This window comes from Clavelina lepadiformis, chromosome 1, assembly GCF_947623445.1.
Source record: "Clavelina lepadiformis chromosome 1, kaClaLepa1.1, whole genome shotgun sequence".
Lineage (NCBI taxonomy): Eukaryota > Metazoa > Chordata > Ascidiacea > Aplousobranchia > Clavelinidae > Clavelina > Clavelina lepadiformis.
Genome location: NC_135240.1, coordinates 19797634 through 19816577, shown reverse-complemented (window position 1 = coordinate 19816577; position 18944 = coordinate 19797634). Strand labels below are relative to the sequence as shown.

Here is an 18944-nt window from a genome sequence, read left to right as displayed (position 1 = left end):
AAACAAGCCCGGTCACCTAGCTGAGTTTTTGTATCCACCGAGATGTAGGATAAATGGACTTAATGCAGTATTTTGAGAAAATTCTCGTATCTGGAATTCTCACACCAAATGCTTCAACTTTTAAACAACTTTTTTCCTTACATTTTTTCAAAAAAGCAGCCAAAAAGCCTTAATTTTGAACCAACACAAAATGTCAACTTTAGCCTGGACCTACACTCAGCAAACGCCACAACAACAACAAACCATCACAAATTAACGTCACATGCGCACTGGACCAGAACCATTTATACTTTTTCTAAAGTGACGTCTTGCATAAGACCTTCGTCACGATCGCCGTGTTGCCGTTTCAAAACTGTTCGAAATAGTACTACAGGCCCTTCAAGATAGGCTTGCCATACGTCTCGTTTTAACCGGGACAATCCAAGTTTTAATGTCTTGTTCCTGCTTCCTGTTCGGTCAGCTTGAATGTCTCGGTTAGGCAGTCAACATGTGCTGTTATGATCAAGATGCCTACTTCATTAACTTGACTTGACTTGATTAACTTGTTCGGACAGCATGAACTGTCGTCTAGGTTGCAAACTTGATTGTTTCTTTTTGATTTTTAAGAGAAAATTCAACTGAACATCGAATTCTAGAAAAGGTGTTTCGTACTGAAAAATTCGAGTCAAGAACGTAAATTTAACTTGAATGCATTGTCTGTTTCCTGAAGGGCTGTGTTTTGAATTTGGAAGTGTCCTGGTTTGAAGTTACGAAATTAAGGCATCCCTACTTAAATGTCCAACAACCGTTTTGGAATCGAAGGCTACAAAACTAGTTCAGTAACTTGTCCATAATTTAAAATGCCATTTTAGACATTACCTTGAAAAGACCCTTTTGACTTTGGAAAATATCTTAACTAGATTTACCTGTTGAATTATCTGACTCTATTGTTGTGTGCGGTGAGAATACTCTACCCTACATTTTGCAGGCCGAAAGGTTTTAATATTACAACAGAAATAACTCACAAGTAAAGGTTTTTATTGTGGGTGCTGTACACTTTCTCAATATTACGAATTACCAAGAACATATAAGTAATACTACTGCTTATAAGATGTCTATTCAGTTGCAACCACCATGGCTAGCTCAGAAAACTTATCCGTTGATTTCGATGATTCACTCGACTAACTCTGCTCGTTGGTAGAAGTGCTAGCTTATATAACGTGAAAGCGATGGAAGTTAAAATGTTCGACATGAAAAGCGCAGCAAGTCGTAGCAGGTGCAGCGAGCGAAAGAATGTTTAGACGGCGTTAGATATATATAGCTTAAGCTGACACATTGAGACATAGATTAATATATAATTAATCAGTGTTAAGGTTAAGAGGTGGGCAGAGAGGTGGGCAATAAAGACTTTTTATCACAATAGATGCTGGAAAACAACCTGGAAACGTACTAAAAGGAGTGCTGACACGAAGTTATTCAGAGCATGTTTCCAAATATCAATCGACAGTGGAAGAGTTTATCAAAAACAAATCCATAAACTTCAACCAATAACTAGAATACACTTTTGCAAGAAATGATGTATTAGCATTGATACATAGCCAGGCCGTGGCATTATTCCCTCGCTACGGAAGGAAAAATTAAAAAATTTAAATATAACATATTGATGATAACAAACGTGAGCATGCACAAACAACAATCAATTAATTACAATATGGACAAATGAATGAAAAATTACAGATGATAATACAATTATATCACGGAGGGAAACTCCGAGAGCAACATGTTTTGCAAATACTGTTTGAACTGTTCGTATTGCAAATTTTCGTTGTCAATACGGCACACGAGTAAGCCATAAACCTGCTGCAAGTGAGCCAAGGGGATAGCAGATGTGGCCGCTATCACGGTATACATTTTTCCCGGTAAAGGAAATTGTGGAACCAGCTGAAATGTTTCTTCCAGCTGCTAGAAGCAAGATAAAAGATCTGCAGACGAAGTGGTTGGTGACGCAGGAAACCAAAAACCACTTTACCAAAAAAATGGCACGAAAATGTTTTTTTCCAACCGGCTGAAATTGTTTCTTGTACCGGACAAATCACCGTTCGTTGCCATTCATCCAGATCAGTGCGCCGAGGCATTAATTAACTAAAGCCTTGTTGAACTGGTCTGAAAAGCGGTATTTGAGGTGAGGTGACTGTGAAAACAGTGAATCGGGTCACGTGAGATCAACCGGAATATAAGAAATTGTCTGGGTAATTGTGGGCGATGCGACATCAACCGGAGTATAAGAAGTTGTATCGTCAATATGGAAGCCAGGAAAAAATACAGCAACCCCCGACATACTGAAATTCCGTTGGCACCAACAGTAGTAACGTCAAAATCTGTATAAAAACCAGAGAGTTGAAGGTTGTTCAAGGAAACTGCATTTGCTAATGAGATGAATTGATACAACGAAAATCATAACGTTAAAAATGAACAAGCAATAAAGCGGGAAGATTAAAAAACAATATAACAACAAAGACGAAGCTATGCAGCAAAGGGAAAGGAAATAAGCATGCAGATATACAAGCAGGAGAGAAGAAAGAAATTCACCAAAGGCGACGAAGCACAGAATAAAACGACAAGATGGTACATGCACATGAAATTAATGGTACATAAAAACAAAGTGATACAAATGATGAAACTTAAATTGTGTGGGTTTCTATGAAATCATCACGAGAAGAGAAAGCAGGTGGCACGTCATCGGAAAGTCCGGAAAAAGACGGTTGATTACGAGAACGTCGAGGCAAAGGCGACGATTCAGTTTGCTGTGGATGTCCAACTGATGCTCGATGTTGATGTCGCCAAACGCGAACACTAGAGACAAGGAATCTGGCATACTGCAAATGGTACGGATATGATTGGATAAACCCGATGGTGTGGAAGAGAGCCCACATCATTACAAGGAGTTGCAGGATGAATATAAGGGCTAAGAAGAATTCGTAATCGATTCGATTAGTAATATGAGATAGTGCTAGGAGTAACGTTTGTTTCGCGGCGTGCGCGAATGTGTTTGCGACGTAGGAGCCGTTGACCATAGTTTCATTGGTTGTAGTAAGGCTTGTTAAGACCTGCTGCATTTACTCCTTAAAAAGGTTGGCTTCAGACATACAGCTGAGCATCGATTGAAGATCAGTAAAAGAGTCCGAGTCAGGGAGCTCGTTGAGAATTTTCTCGTAGTCAGGTGCATTGTAGTCGATGGGCATAGGCCTTCAATCAACAACTAGAATACATGTAATTTTATTAAAAAATACCACCCAGGCCGCTGCAACCTAATGTCAAAATGTTTGATTAAACTGTACCCTTAAATTGTCCAATCTAACCTCGCGTAAAAGTAATTCGGAAAATGGGGTAGGGCACGTTGGACGTACACGTTGAGAGAATAGGTAAGAAGATTGGTCACGATGAAACTTTTAATCAATACTTGCATATCCAAAATTTTTCACTTATTTTTGTTCTCGAACCCCTTTTTCCCCGGCCGGGAACAGGCTGAGTTCCAATGCGGGGAGTCAACCATAGCTCAGCTATCGAGGAAAGCTTCAAGGCTAACGAAGCGCTGTACGTCTAGACCTCACAGAACCCTGCAATACATTATGGCACCGTAGTTTTGCCTGCAACGTCCCCTGTCCGCTTTCAGACAGGCACATGCTACGTATGATCATGGAGCTTATCAAAAACAGGAGCTCTGTGCTCACCACTGTTCACAGTTAGTGAAACAGGCTTCGATGCATTAATAACAGCATCCCACAAGGTTCCGTCTTGGCACCCCTCCATTTCTTGTGACCTACCAAACACGATATCGTACAAGTATACGTACATACGTAAACGACTGTCGTTAGTGTAATGACAAGAAATTGGAAGAGATTCTTTATAGACGAGAAGACGATTGGTGGACTCAGGCTGGGACGCTGAGGCTGCTACTCTTGGTACGGCAGCTCTGGCTTTAGTCTACTCCACGATTGAGTACTGCGCACTTGTCTGGAATCGCAAAATAAACACTTAGAAAAGTTTCATTGTCATAAACTGCATCGTACTGTGACGGAACATCTACGTCCACACCATTGGAGAATTTCCCCATCTTTGCGCCTATTCAACTTCGCCCCAATGGAGCCACTCTTTTTTTCGCTCGTTGGGCGACGGGAGCCTCCCATCTGCCTTCCTCTAAGTTTGTGCCTCGGCAAATAAGCAAGCCCCACGATTAAAATCAAGATACCCTTTTGTTCCAGCCACACTTTAGTTGCTATAGAACAAGGCGAAAAGTAAATGGAACGCCGAGTGGTAAGAAAGCCCTGTCAGACTTCGCAAAGTCATCACCTAGGGCGATTCCCACACCATCGTACTTTCGCTTGCCAGACTGGCCTGGGAGGAGTGGCAAACTTTCCGGCCTGTGACGAGTGTAGGGCAAAGTAACAAACCGCAGACCATGTTATGTCCGATTATTTTGTAGTCCCAACGGAATGCATGGCCAACGAGTTTTGAATGACTCCAACAACCTAAGCTAATGAATGGTTAATAGTCACATTGTAATAAAGCTTGTACAGAATGCTGTAATCTAGCAAAAATGGCACTGTTATGAAACACAATAACGTTGCACAACGCATTGCACAATATAACAACGTTGACCACTTGATGTTGACAAAGCGCAATTAAGATTGCATTTTACAATCAATGAATTAGCGTTCAATGTCAGTATCAATAAATCTCCACACCACCGCATCAACAACGACATTCTGATACTCTAAATATGAATCCACCTATACCGCTCCTTTCTTTATGTCTCTCCATGCACAGCATCTAACCAAGCAGCAACCACCGCTGTTAGGGAGGCTCAATGTCCAATCCAAGAACAGGGAATGAAAGTTATTAGCACCACATGCTTCTAACATTCGGGCCTCATGGCATGGAGCATTCTAAACAACCCTACCAACCGATTAATGCATTCCCGTCATCTATTCTTGTTTCAGCAAACGCCATTGACATTCAACAGATCAATAACGTGATGCATCAGTTGAAAAAGTGTAAGCATTTAGACTTGTGAGAAACTTGTTGTCTCCTTCAAAATCCTCAAACGCTTGACCTGCTATTGCGTCCAACCTATCATCGATCTATTCTTTTCGTTTAAGCAGACCGGATTTCAACGTGGGAAGTCTTGTAGATGAGATCATTGTTACGAACCAACATATGGAAAATAGTTTTGGAAACAAGGAAAAGGCCGGCATTGCCAGACCTTACAAATGTGTGCGGCACAGTGTGGCACCGAGACCTTATGCAGGTTGTTCTGTGTGCTTCTACAGTAGACAGGCACATAAATTGCATGTCTTTGTGTAACCAAGATTTTCCTTGGCCAGGAAACCTACCGCTCTTACGGCTAGTCGATTAGCCGGTTTCTGCTCTTCTATCTTTTATGAGCACTCCTTTGATAAACACAAACGTTCTTCCTGTATTAAAACCAAATGTAGACTGACCCAACTTTTTCCAACAAAACATAGCGTAATCAATTAAATATCATTAGGGTGTCAGATTGGAAATTGTGGGCAGCGTAACATACCTCGGGGGAAGTTGTGGGTAAAGGCGTAAACCGTGTACACGTGTAGAAAACTTACTAACAATAAAAGGATTCACAAGTGACATATCGATGACTAATACTAAATAAAAACGCAGTCACACATTATGGCCACAACAATACGGCTGAAATACATCTTAATATAAATATAAAAACACGTCGTGGAATATACATCTAACTATACAACTAAAAAGGTATCAATGTGCAGTGCTTCTTAAAACAAGTGTGTAAAAATAATCCCGTGACACTTGGAGTATTTCTACAATCGGAGGATCACCTTCACCTCCAGTCACGGCCAGTAAAGCAATTTACGACTCTTCAAAAACGACATCCCGCCAGGGTACATCATGGCCTCCTTCATTTTAAGCATGTGCACCGATGACTTACCATACATAGCAATATTGGTAGTTTATACCTAGGGAGATTCGGTTCAAAAATATTAACTTAACTTATAATGGTGATATGATATAATCTGTTGTAGGTTCTCATCTAAGCTGACTACAAAATACTTACAGAAAAGGTTGCGAGTCCAGTTCACAAACACCCCTAACTTTGCAGTTAAATATACATTTTATTAATCTAACTTCTCCGTATAATTTATTTATTTAACGTTTCAGATAAAAACATTTTATGCAAAAGATGAATATCATAGACTCTAATTGGCACAAAAAGCGTCCGTCAATAACTTCAGCGCTGAGCCATTTTTACGGGTGATTGAGTGCAGCGAAAAAACTAACATGCGTCCGATTTTCGCTTTTTATCGGCTGGAAAAAAAGTTTAACCTTTATTTCGTAAACGGCACAGACTACAGTATATTTAGACCGAAAAGAGCAGAACAACACAGAACAGTTTTGGATTTGATATGTCTCATATGACTGATCAATAGCCTTAGTGGCAAATAAATGAAATGACTCCAAATAAGAGCGATCAACTACGTCATATAATTAAACGAATACGCGCTCCGCTTTTCAAATGGCAATTTAATGTAAGCTACAAATAAATACACTAATTGAAGTGGGCCTTGTAAAGAGGTCAATTCTGAAGGCTGATAAAACTGAAATACAGAACAGTGTGTAGGGTAAATATCGATCAAACCGTAACAAATCAGTAAACCTGGTATAATAAAATATCAATACAAGGTGTAACTTTTGGGTAGAATTTTACAATTGGTCCATGTTCTTTAGACCTCGGATCTAATCGTCGCATAAAGCTTTCCAAGTCTGCTAAATTCTCAATTTTTAAGTCGGTCTTTGTATGAATCTTCACCTAATGATCACGCATCCTGCACCGTGACCGAAAAAATAAGTATGCGAATGCGGCCTTCATGAAATCATAAGATATACAAAAACAAATTAGACAAAAACCGCCTTCCGTAAGAATTTGAAAGTAAAACGGAAATGCTTTGTATGATCGAAATAATGTGCTGTTGCTTTTGAAATTGTTGTTCAAAAAATAAACATAAATGCTTCCAAAGTTAGTCCTTTTAAATCTTTTTAATGAACTACTACTAATACTTTCACAAACAGCATTATAACCAACTATAATAATTTTCTGGAACACAATACATTTTATATGATTTCATGTTTTTAGTATGGCATAACGTATGTCTTTGTTTGTAAGATTTATGTACCAGGGTTAGATATAAAAATTCAAACTTTGTTGTATAAAAGTATATTTTAATCTCGTATGACATGCTTCCGTCAAAATATTTTTTTCTGGAACTTTTTTTGAGTCAATGACTTCTTAATATAGATGACAAAGCGCAGTAGACAGGGATTTTCCTACGTCACCTCACTAAACGTCAAGATCAAGTCGTCCTAAGGCAAAGTTATAAAAACAACGCTAACGAGTTTATTTCGTGGTCGTTATATTGCTGCCTCGGGGATCAGGCATTTTGAATAAAAAAAATCTCTATAGCGATCTTTTAACGTTACTCTCTAGAAAAACTGAGTTTAAGGAAGGCTGCTTTAAGGAAAGTATCACAGAAAGAGTTACATGACATAATTCTGCAGGAACAGTTTTGCTGGATAGGTATTAATATTCCTTATATGCTTCGGTATTTTGGTGCAACAGTGGGTAATGGCAAAAAGCAATAAAAGCAAGCGGTCTTGTAACAAAATCAATGTTTGATAACGCATTTAAAATAATAGCTTAGAACAAATGTGTTGTTTCGCGACTTAATAATTTAAGCAATTAAAGAGATTTTGGTGTCATTTATGGTGTCGTCATTCTTTGCTCATTTCTGATGCTTTTAGTTGCCAACACAAACTAAATCCATCGTCTTAGGACGTAAGTAGAACGCTTCATGAGTCACCAAGAGTCCTAAATATTTTGCATAATATTTGTCAATAAAAACCTGACCTTTTTACAATAAAAGAACATTCTTGAACATAAAGAAGATTCTATTTGTCATCACATCCGATGAGCAAGTAGAGGTTAAACAGGTTTAATTTTTACAAATAATCGCGTTTCCATTGAAACTTTGCAGCACTTAAACTTTAAAGAAAGGCTGCTGGACGATAATGAACACTTGAATCCTTTTCCAGGTGTAAAGCTAACAAAAGATTGAAACTTAAGACAAATCTAACAACAATTTCACTGATTTGTAATTTTGAGTGGCACCAATACTATAGCTAAAACCAATCGATTTTCCAAAACAACATGCGTCACAAGTTATGTGTAATCAAGTCGGTTTTAAGCTTTATATTGCGAAATGTAAAGAATTTGGAACATGAGTGCCGTTTATTGTAAAAATGGCCTCATACTGGTAACATGCTTTACAAATACAGCAGCATATTTTACTTTCGCAGGTTACCTTACATTGTATAGACTTAACGCGAGTTATCTTGAACAGTTGGTTGCTAAAAACACGCCGATTTTACAGTTATAAATTCCAAAGACTATTGTTTTTCCCTTTCACATAAAACAGGAGTAAACAATAATAAACCAGGCCTTGGTTTGACGCAAATGTTTTTGTTGCAAACCGCATAAACAGGAGATGACGTAAAAACAAAAAATGGCTTTCAACTTACTTTGGTTGTAAGCAACAAAACTATCGATAATAATGTAGTGCACATTCTATCGTCAGTCTTTTGTTGTGCGGAATTACCCAATCCTATACGTACAGAGTGACCGAGCAGGCAAGTGTACTTTACAACCAAATAGATCTGAGAAAAGCGTTGAACTGTGAAAACATCATCAGACAAATAATGACGTCATCTGATGAAACGACGCGACCGACACCTACGAACAATTAAAAACCATCCTTGGATAAATTTCAGTTATTGCAAATGACTCACCTGTTTACCTTTTAAGTAATAACACGCAACACTCTTTCCTATATAAAAACACAAATGCAGCAGATCAGACAAAATAGGTGGATAAAAAACATGTGTTGTAACTTGTAAGGTTAACTGCGAAGTTTACCTAAAAAACCGAACCGGTTGCTACACATTTGAATTGCCGGTGATCTGCGCTAAGGTAGTAAGGAGAATAGATGAGGTCGCTGATAAATATTCTATAGTGCGTTAAATAGTGGGGATGTGTACTCAGTGATTTTCCTGTTGACCTAACTTCAAATATTAGTCCTTTGATGTAGTGTTTTTGTCTGAAAATTACGCCCACTTTTGTTTTAAGAAATGCCTGTCTGTACAATTCATCGCTTTTAGCAACTTAAATACGCTATAGTCGACGTGAACTTACTGCATACTCTCAAGCAATATAGACGGCCGCCAGATTATATCAAAATGCCTAGAGCAGTGACAGCTTCAGGAAAAGAAAACAAGCAAATGTACCTAACCTCTGGTAAAAGTGAAATTCATTTTTTGCTGAGTCTTTTATTTTGAACAAGAAGTTATTAGAATTGAGGCAATTGCAGTGGTCATGCATGGATTTCAGGTATACGCGACATCATTATTCCTGTAAGTCCACTATGGCGATATGGTTAATGTTTATCGGAATAATATCTGCAAATACGTGTTTGTAGGAAAAGCATACCAAATTGACGTAATCGGTAATTTCGGTAAGTTTACTGGAAAATTATCATTAATAGTGTGAGTTTGAGCAATATTTAAATGCAGTTAAATAGGAGAACGGCCAAACGGACAATAAGTCATGTAAACAGGTAAGATCATTACAAAAACGATGAACCAGATTCTATGAAACATACATTGTAAGCGTGCAATTCATCACTGCGAAACTATGGTAATTGTCGATAATATCTTAAAATTACTTTTCCATAATTGTAATATTCTACGTTTATTTTGTTCGTTAAAGCTTATGCAGTTATAGTCACGATTGAAAACATTTCTTTAGTAAACGTGATTTTTAAATCGCTTAAAGGAGTTTTAAGTTGTTACACTTTGTTATACAGCAAAATTACAAGGTCTTTAAACTTCTTATTTTAACATCGTGAGAAAAAAGAATAGTTTTAAATGAAAGATTTGAATAAAAAGCTTTCACCAGCACAAGAAAACCACTGCGATTTAAGCGATAATCTCGTCTGTTCGTGATACGAACTATTACCTGACGTCACCAAACAAGATGATAATCTTAAAATAACTTTTCCAGCGAAAATACGATACCAGCTTTTTTTGTCCATTTGAGATATTGAATATCACATACACCTGTCATCATGAACGCGGTATAAAAGCTTCTTGATTGAATTGGCGCTTGTGTTTTGGCCACAAGCTACTATGTCTACTCTGCAAAAGTCTCAGTTTTGTTGTTGATTTTGCAGGATTACAATATTACAAAAAACTGTTTGCTACCTAAAAATTAATCTGGTTGTATCACTGGCAACTCGGAAAAGCCAGGAAGTTTTTTTTTTATTTCATTGCATAACGTCCGTTGTTTGTTAGAGTATAGGCCTATGTTAACTTGAACATGATTTTCACAGGCAGAGGTTAATATAATATATTTTTGTTTCATATCTGTCATCTGCGTCCAAAAGGTAATAAGACCTATCAGAAACTTACCATTAATGTCATTATCAAAGTAGCGAGCAAGACTATCAGAGCCTGAAGCAATTTGACGCAGTTGAGTCGTGTCAGTGAATGTCTGTGGCTGTAAATTCCCGCCATGATATTTTCAACTAACAGTAGTGACAGTTCATTTTTTCAAGCAGCAGAACTTACCGCACAATGTGCACATCATCATTGCTGTAATTTCATTTGACCTTGCCGTTTATCGCATACATTTTCTGCTAGCCTGGTTATGACAAACAACATATACAACATTCAAATTGAGCGGAAAAATTAGGCATAAATAAGATCAATCGATGACTCACATCGCAACTTTTTTAGAAAAACTTCCGGAACTGCACTTCATATAACGCAGCAAAATTGTTTCGTGTTGTTTAGTAAACTGTGAGGCAAGGTAAAACTTAGAATTCTGAATGAAAAAAGCTTAGAATAAAACGTCTTTCTTATATGCATAGCGGCAGGTTGTCAGTAGGTAACTAACTTTCAATATGATTGGTACGGCTTGGGTGTATACTGGATGGTCAGTGGTTGGGGGCACTTTGTTTATTTTTGGCTTCTTGTTTTATTATGAGCTAACTCCGCCTGTCACGACACCGTCAACACCAACGACAAGCCCGGTTACCTTGGATGTAACTGAAATTTCAACATTTACACCAGATGTGACCCTTACAACAAAGCCAAGTTTTACTCAGTGTGGCATCCCACCCGACGAACTGCAAGAACAACGGGCAGCGAGTAAGTGTTAGTATTTTGATTCAAGTATCAATTTTGTTTAAGTTTTACGTTTAAAAACTTTAAGTATTTTGTAGTCGGCTTTTTTCTTCGTCTGTAATTGGAAAATTTTTTCAGCTATACATTGTGTTATTTTTTTCTTTCCAGATCCGGCACTCAGCGGCTTTTTGGCTCTTATTTTGGATCAAAGAATTATTGGTAAGTTTACGCTAGTTAACTGTCCTAAGTATTGTACTTAAAATGAAACCGTTGTTGATTGCTATTTTGTATTACCTGGTGTAATCACTTGTGAAAAGTCTGCTTTATGTACGAAAAACCCCATGCGTCATCATCATCAGCTAGCAAAGATGGAAACAGATTATTGTTTCCTATTAAGCACGCCGGGGCCGTAATAAAGCCTCGTTTTGCCATAAGGTTTGCACTTTAGTGTTTCCTTGAGTCCTTGCGTCGACAAACTCTACCTCGAAAGATTTATCATACACTGTGGTGATTTTCTTCACATACTGATATACTGTTTCCATCATTCTACAATCATTGCGTTTTTTAAATATGCTCTGGCATAGGTTACAAAAGGTTATACCAAAATTTATGAACCGCCTACGCGATAAGAAACAGAAAACAAATATGTTATTGCTGTAGTTATAAAATATTTCAGCTATTACATAGATGTAGATACTTTTCTACGTCTAAATTTACATTATGTGAACATATTATTTCCACTTAAAACATTTTTACATTTGCAGGTGGAACCACAGCTGAGGACGGTCGATGGCCATGGATGGTTTATATTCATACCAAGGTTAAAGGTGAAGACAGCAATGAAGCGCTTTTTAAAAATGGTGTCTGTGGCGGGACTTTGTTGAGCAGCGAATGGATTCTAACAGCTGCACATTGCTTTGACACGTATGTGAAACTTTTCAACCTAATCTTACTTTATGGAAATATAAATAACACGTTAATTGCATAAAACCATTTTTTTTTTCTGAACAACAGTTCATTTTTGTTGCTAACATTGCATGAGCTTCAAACTTGGTGTATTGCACGTTACTTTGAAATCAGTAACATTAAAATCAAAAATGCAAGTAACAAACGAGAAATATTTCTTAAAGTTGACATATCTCAATGCTTTCTTTGGTGTCCGTTATCATTATATGGAGTTTGCTACAGTTTTTCGAAAAAGAAAACCTTTATTCAAAATTTTGTGGAAAAATGAATACTTTGAGTATTTTGTAGTTAAGCCTACTGCATTTACAAACGATTTATCAACTAAACGCATTACTATCAAATGAATAAAACGATTTATCAACTGTTAGCATTGATCCCAATTTATATGGAGTGGTAGTTGGTGAGCATACCATCACTGTAACTTCTGGAAGAGAAGTTAAAAGGAATCTTTCTGAAATTATGATCTACCAGCAATACAACACAAATACCTACGATTTCGACATCGCTCTTATAAAGGTAGTTAACTTGTCATAAATTTGTGCCGTAAAGAACTAAAATAATTCTACGTTTCACGATAGATATAGCCTACATAGAAAGGACGGTAAAATGTAGTTTTATCATTTAAAGTTATTTGGTGGAAAACTGTGTCACAAACATTACTACACTTTGTTACATTTTTCTCCAGTCAAACAGATTTAATATATTGTATAAAATCTATTCAGTGTGTAGCGGTAGTTCTTTCCCTTCTGAATGATTGCAGGAGAAATTAAATGTTTGGTGATTAACATGGTACTTTTATTGCAAAATCGCTTTCATCGCTTTCATCGTTTTCAGATGGAATCGCCTGTACTGTTTAACCAGTTCATCAGACCAGCTTGCCTAGTACCCAATGGAACAAGAACAGATGCCTTAAACAAGCCGACATTTTCTGGAGCGATCTGTGCAACTCTGGGCTGGGGATTCACTTGTAAGTTTAATATCATTCGTAAACTAACTTTAGATACAAATATTACAGATAAAAAAGTATAGGTTCTGAGAAGTTTTTACCGTATGTAATTTTCCTATGTACTATTGTACACAGGGTTGATATCACTTCATTTCTAACAATTTACACTATACCGTACAGTCGCATTTATGTTAATTATTATTTACACAGTAGGCCTAATTCTTTTTGGAATTACAGCTTCTGCAAACGGCCAGCGACAAGACCAACTAATGCAGCTTAACCTGAAAATCATTCCTGATGCCATATGTCAAAGGTTTACATCAAGTCCTGGGGCAGTAGAAGCTTACCTATTTAGAACTGTTAACCCTGGCGACCCTAAGTTCTGCGCTGGTGGAGAACTTGGCGAGGACTCTTGCAATGTGATTTACGCTAATGTTTTTGTATTGCTAATGCAGCAATTATTGTAGAGGTTTATGTTTTAATAACAATCAATTTGTTATAGGGGGACAGCGGAGGGCCTTTAGTTTGCCAACACGACGATGGATATTACTACGTTCATGGGGTAGTGTCTTATGGAACAGAAGTATGCGCTCAACAGGCTCGACCGGGTGTTTACACTAAGGTAGTTTACTATGAAAATTTCGGGGCGGATGATTTTGTAGGATCTTTGGGTATTAGCTTTTTAACCTATCTTAACATTTCACTCGTTTTCTGTGCAGGTCGCAAATGGTGAAATTAACAGTTGGATCCGACAAATATCTGAAACGTAATCAGTATTTGAAATTCAGCTTTTTCCTCAAATGATTGCATTGTTCGTGATTCCTTTGTACATTTGCTTATGTAAATGGATTGAATAGATATTTAATCAAAAGCTTGTTTGCCGTCGTTGCTTTTACATTAAATATATTTATTTTCTATTTTGATGGGAAGAACTTTTATCATCCTATGAACCACGGTTTTAATATAGTGCAAGCGGCCTTGATATCTTGAACCTATAACCATCCAAGGTCTAATAGATTCATTTTTGTTTAAGAGATCTGTCATATTTTGATACATTAACTTTATTAGATACGTCACAGAAGATGTCAAGTGACTTCAATTTTGATTGCTGGTTTGTGATGACGGTTTTTGCTGTTAACATAAGTTTTCAAATTTATTTTTTGAGTTTTTATTGAATTGAATCTGAATTGAATCGTTGAATTCTATATTTGCTTAAGCTTTGTGGCTATACAGAGTGTTGTAACGTGCTTTATAATTTAGGCTACAATTTTGCAGTTATGCTCATAAATTATTCTATTCATGTAGTGTAACAGTTTGCTCGTCTTATATGGTGTTATACCGCTATGCGCTTAAAATTAAATTATGTTTCATTGACGTTTGCTTGGCCTTTTTAATGCGTAGCGTACGCATTTGAATTAAAAGATAACCTATATATACAAAATAAATATTTCACCGTTATTGGGTCACGCAGCCCGTTGCTAAAAGTAGGCGGCGATAGGATAAGAGAATAGCTCTGAAAAAAGTATAATTTAGCAATTTAGTCACGTGTTGTGTAGATGTATACAGCAGAGAATTTCCGAGTTTGGTCTGAGTTACCAATTGAAGCTTTTTGTTACAAAGCGAATCGTGTGCTTACTGATCGAAATGAAAAGAATCCTGGTTAAATCCTGACTCCTTTTAGAAGGATCGTGGTCGAAGGAAGGGGAGCAAGACAGTGATCGGCTTGCTTCAGTATACAAAACACTCTAAAGCTAGAGCTTGTATTAAAACTTAAACGATACCGCGACCGTTTATTACAGTGCAAAAAGTGAAAATTATGCTCAATAAGAATCTACCTCTCGCAACGATACAAAAAGTGAAATGGCGCAGATGCACAACATGGTTAATGACTTGATTAAGTGTTGATCTTCAATTACGGCGGCCAATAAAATTACGCAAAACAAATGACTTCAGAGTCATAGGAATAGCGCCTTAGCATGTCTATGTGGAGAACTTAGCACACACTAACGCACAATATCAAGGTTAATGAACAACCTTCAAATTGAAAATTAGCAGGACATGTTACCTTAAAAATGAGATTTTGTTACTGCAAAAGAATTTGAGGGTTACATGATCTAAGCGGCAGAAGCGTAACTGGGGGTAGAGAACATCTGTCTCCGGGCGCAGCCATATGGGTTGAAATCAGAGGTTTTCATGATACTTATAAAATCGCAAGTGTGTTGTTGGCAATGAATTATGATTCTCCAATACAGTCGCACTATAGCAGTTTTCAGGTGCCAATAGGGAAGACCCGGGTTAGTCGTAACGAATTTCTAGTACATTACTTTTTCGAGGAAACTCTTTGGTCAAATTTGACAAACCATTTTTTTAAAGAAAAGTATCATTATCATTAATTAAAGAAAAGGTTGAAACTACTCTATTTGTGGCCTGTTTGTAATATAAGATCAAAAAATTTCATTTTGTTGTTACAATCAACGTAACACCCCGGTGCCGGGGTAAGTTGTAACAGCTACTGGGGTAAATTGTAACATTGTTAACAAGACCAGCAAATACTCGATTATGACAAGTTTTGAGGTCCCAAGCGCTTTCAACAACAAAATTCAAACAAGCATTAAAAATAGGCGGTATTAGTACAGAGTATATAGTATATGTTTATTGGATCGATATGACATTGCTTGAAATTATTAGCCTGCGGGTTTTATTAATTATTTTTTGTTAATTTTTGAGCGACTTAAAAATGACTTATTTGTCCTAATCATGGATAACCATTGTAAACCAAGATGGGACTGTACGTATCATAAATCCTTAACAGTAACACTTTGCTTTAAAATATACAGTCATATTAGAAAATTTGCCTTTGAAATAAAGTTTCTTAACTCAAAGCAAGAACTTTCAAATGATGTTTACAATGTTTAGATATCAAAGGGACGAGTAAATTGATTGATCGAACAAACAATTAAAACCGATTTTCTAAAAATCTGTGTGGTCATTTTGTGGTTGATGTTGTAAACATTCATGGTTAGTTTGGTTACGCATAAAACTGCTTGCCAGACTTTTTCGAAAGTCTTCTTAAATTTCACGAAGACATAATACAAATCTTGTTGGTATTGAAGGCAGGCCTATCTCTCGCAGATGATTACGGGATTGCAAATTTGCTCGGTTGTGCTTCGTCTAGAGCGGAAAACGCTTGTTCCTCTGCAATGATATTTTCAGCTTGTGAAATTGTGAATATTTTCAGCAGAATTTTTAGCATTACTTTGCTGAAATGGCTAATTAGGCTGATGGTACGATAGTTTTGGCATGTCTTTAGGCTGCCTGTCTATGGTAAGGCAATGATAAGCGACTGCGTCGATGATGTGGGCCAAATGTTCGACTGTCAGATCTTGTTGCAGGTAACAAGGAAAGCTCTGATCATTGTTTTGCTCCCAGATTTAAGCAATTCTGCAGGGATGTTGTCCATTCCTGTTGACCAGTGCTGTAACCAAGTCATTTTCTTTGGACTCAAGTCAAGTCAAGTCATTTGGGAAGTTGTCTTGAGTCAAGTCGAGTCAAATTACTAATTGGGTCAAGTCAAGCCAAGTTAAGTTAAAATATAATGCAAGTTAAATTAAGTCATGTCATTGGCCATACCTTTAACCGATCGTTCGTAACGAAATCAAATGTCTGCAATTCAGTTGGTCAATACATAAACAACAAAGATTTAATGAATCGCGTCAAGTTACTTTCCGAGACTTGAGTCAAGTCAAGTAATTTAAAAACGTGACTCGAGTCGACTCTAATCAAGTCATTGACTCGAGTCATTACAACACTGCTGGTGACTTCTTTTGTTTCAGTGCTCTTACTGCCTCTTCAACTTCTTCCTGAAGGATGGAGTTAGCACCCTTGTTGGTTGCATGGGGAACATCTAAAATGCTCGTATGTCCTGTGACATTATGGTTAAACAAATGTGAGCAATACTCCGTCCATCTTGTTTGGATGCTTTTTTGCTCTGACAAACAATTCCTGCTTTATCTTGTATGATGGTCGGGTACACAGTTTTTTGAGTTAGTAAGTTTTTTCCATTTCGTTCCAGGCTTTACTAAATTATTTCTAGTCAGATTATTTTAAATGTTTTAGCATTTCTCTTCGATCCAATCTTCTTTGGCTCTTCTTATAGTACTCTTGATTTCGTCGTTGACTTTTCTGTACTTTTTTGCTCCTTCCACGTTGTACGTCTTCTTTTTTAGGTCTATCCGTGCAACGCAGAGGTCCAAAATATTGTGTGCGATCAAATGTTGTTTAGTAGGTCTTTGTTTTCCAAGACTGTTGTGCGCTGTCTCAATTATTGCTGGATTAAAGTTGGCATTCAGCGTATCTCCAATTGTGTTGTCTGCATCCAAGAGAACTGCAGCAAATTTCCCTCATATCTTAGCCTGAAATGCTGCTGTGATATTCGGGCCCTCTACCTTCTTAACATTGAATTTGACTCTGGAAATGAAGTCTAAATGTCACCATGATAAGCTCATGATCATTTCCAATGACAGCTTCTGAGAAACTATTTGTTTTGAAAATTTTGACATTGGGTTGGAGACGTTTCTTTATCATGATTTTGTCTATCTGGGAGTGGTGTTCACCAATTGGAAAAGGCCATGCCCATACTCTAGGGTCTAGACGCTTTTCCCAGGGTATTCGTCAGTGCCAAATTATTGTAGCTGGCGAAATGTAGAAGTCTTAACCCCTTTCATTTGTTTCGGTGTTACGGTAATGTTTGCACGTTCCGATCGAGTATTTGCAAGCATGTGCTCCTAATTTAGCATGAAAATCTCCTCGCAAAACAATGATGACCTGTCGTGGTTTGATCAAGGACTGCTTCTCTTTGTTAGAACAACACTTAACCTGTAAATCTTCGAGTCTAAAAGTTCAAATCATTCCCTGTTTGGATAAGCGCATTGCGCCTCAAGTTGGGATTCTATTTCTTTAATTCTTCCCTTCAGTGTATATATGTACCGTTGCATGCTATGATTTCAGTGTTTAGTATTGAGTTTTGTATTAGAGTTTGAATGAATGACAAGAGATAGATCGTAACAACTCTGTGAACAATTTCTTTAAGAAATCTGGTAATGTAGAGAGTTGCGCTTTGATTGCTAATGGGTTCTTAAAATCCTTTTTATGAACTGTAATATAACTTAGTTGTAATTTTTTGTGTTTGTTTGAAGTTTTAATGAAGAGCATTAAGAGTGAAACTAATTAGATTCTCAGTGTTTAAAATTACATAATCTATTCAACTGAAGTTTAGGAATTTCTAGACAGAATTCGCAACCTTCAATAGTTCTTAAGTACCAGATTGAAATATAATAAGATGACTGTGGTATACGCTAACCAGTGTATAGCCCAAATTCGAAATTGATTTTAATTAAACCCCAATGTCAACTTTTTTAATCCATAAATGTTTAATATATTCGCAATGAGTGATCAGGGTCACATATTTTTTGACCTAGAGTAACCTGCAGCTGAGCCATCATAGGGGCGAAGGTTGAATTTTCAGCTAGAAAAGTTACACAAAAGTACCCGTACAGAGTAGTCTACCGAACTATCTTTTTGAAACAGTACCGAGTACCTTTGGTACATTTTTTGCCAAGTACAAGTACCGACGGTACTTTCGATGTACCAAATGCTTACCTCTGCCTAAAATTCCCTAAATCTATATATGCTAATCTAAATTTAAATCCATTTTTTCTTAAACCGTAAATAACTAAAATCAACTTTTTGCAATTTTACGATT

The 18944-nt window shown here is 37.1% G+C and overlaps 1 protein-coding gene across 1 annotated transcript; it reads left to right on the top strand.

The window, feature by feature from the left end:
- The first annotated feature begins 10990 nt into the window (after positions 1–10990).
- On the top strand, positions 10991–14557 carry LOC143459898 (trypsin-4-like). The gene is made up of 8 exons (XM_076957216.1): positions 10991–11295; positions 11440–11490; positions 12036–12195; positions 12606–12753; positions 13072–13204; positions 13421–13602; positions 13686–13805; positions 13903–14557. Exons 1-8 carry the CDS (start codon positions 11049–11051, stop codon positions 13951–13953), a joined length of 1092 nt encoding a protein of 363 aa, XP_076813331.1. The 5' UTR covers positions 10991–11048; the 3' UTR covers positions 13954–14557.
- Positions 14558–18944: the final 4387 nt, after the last annotated feature.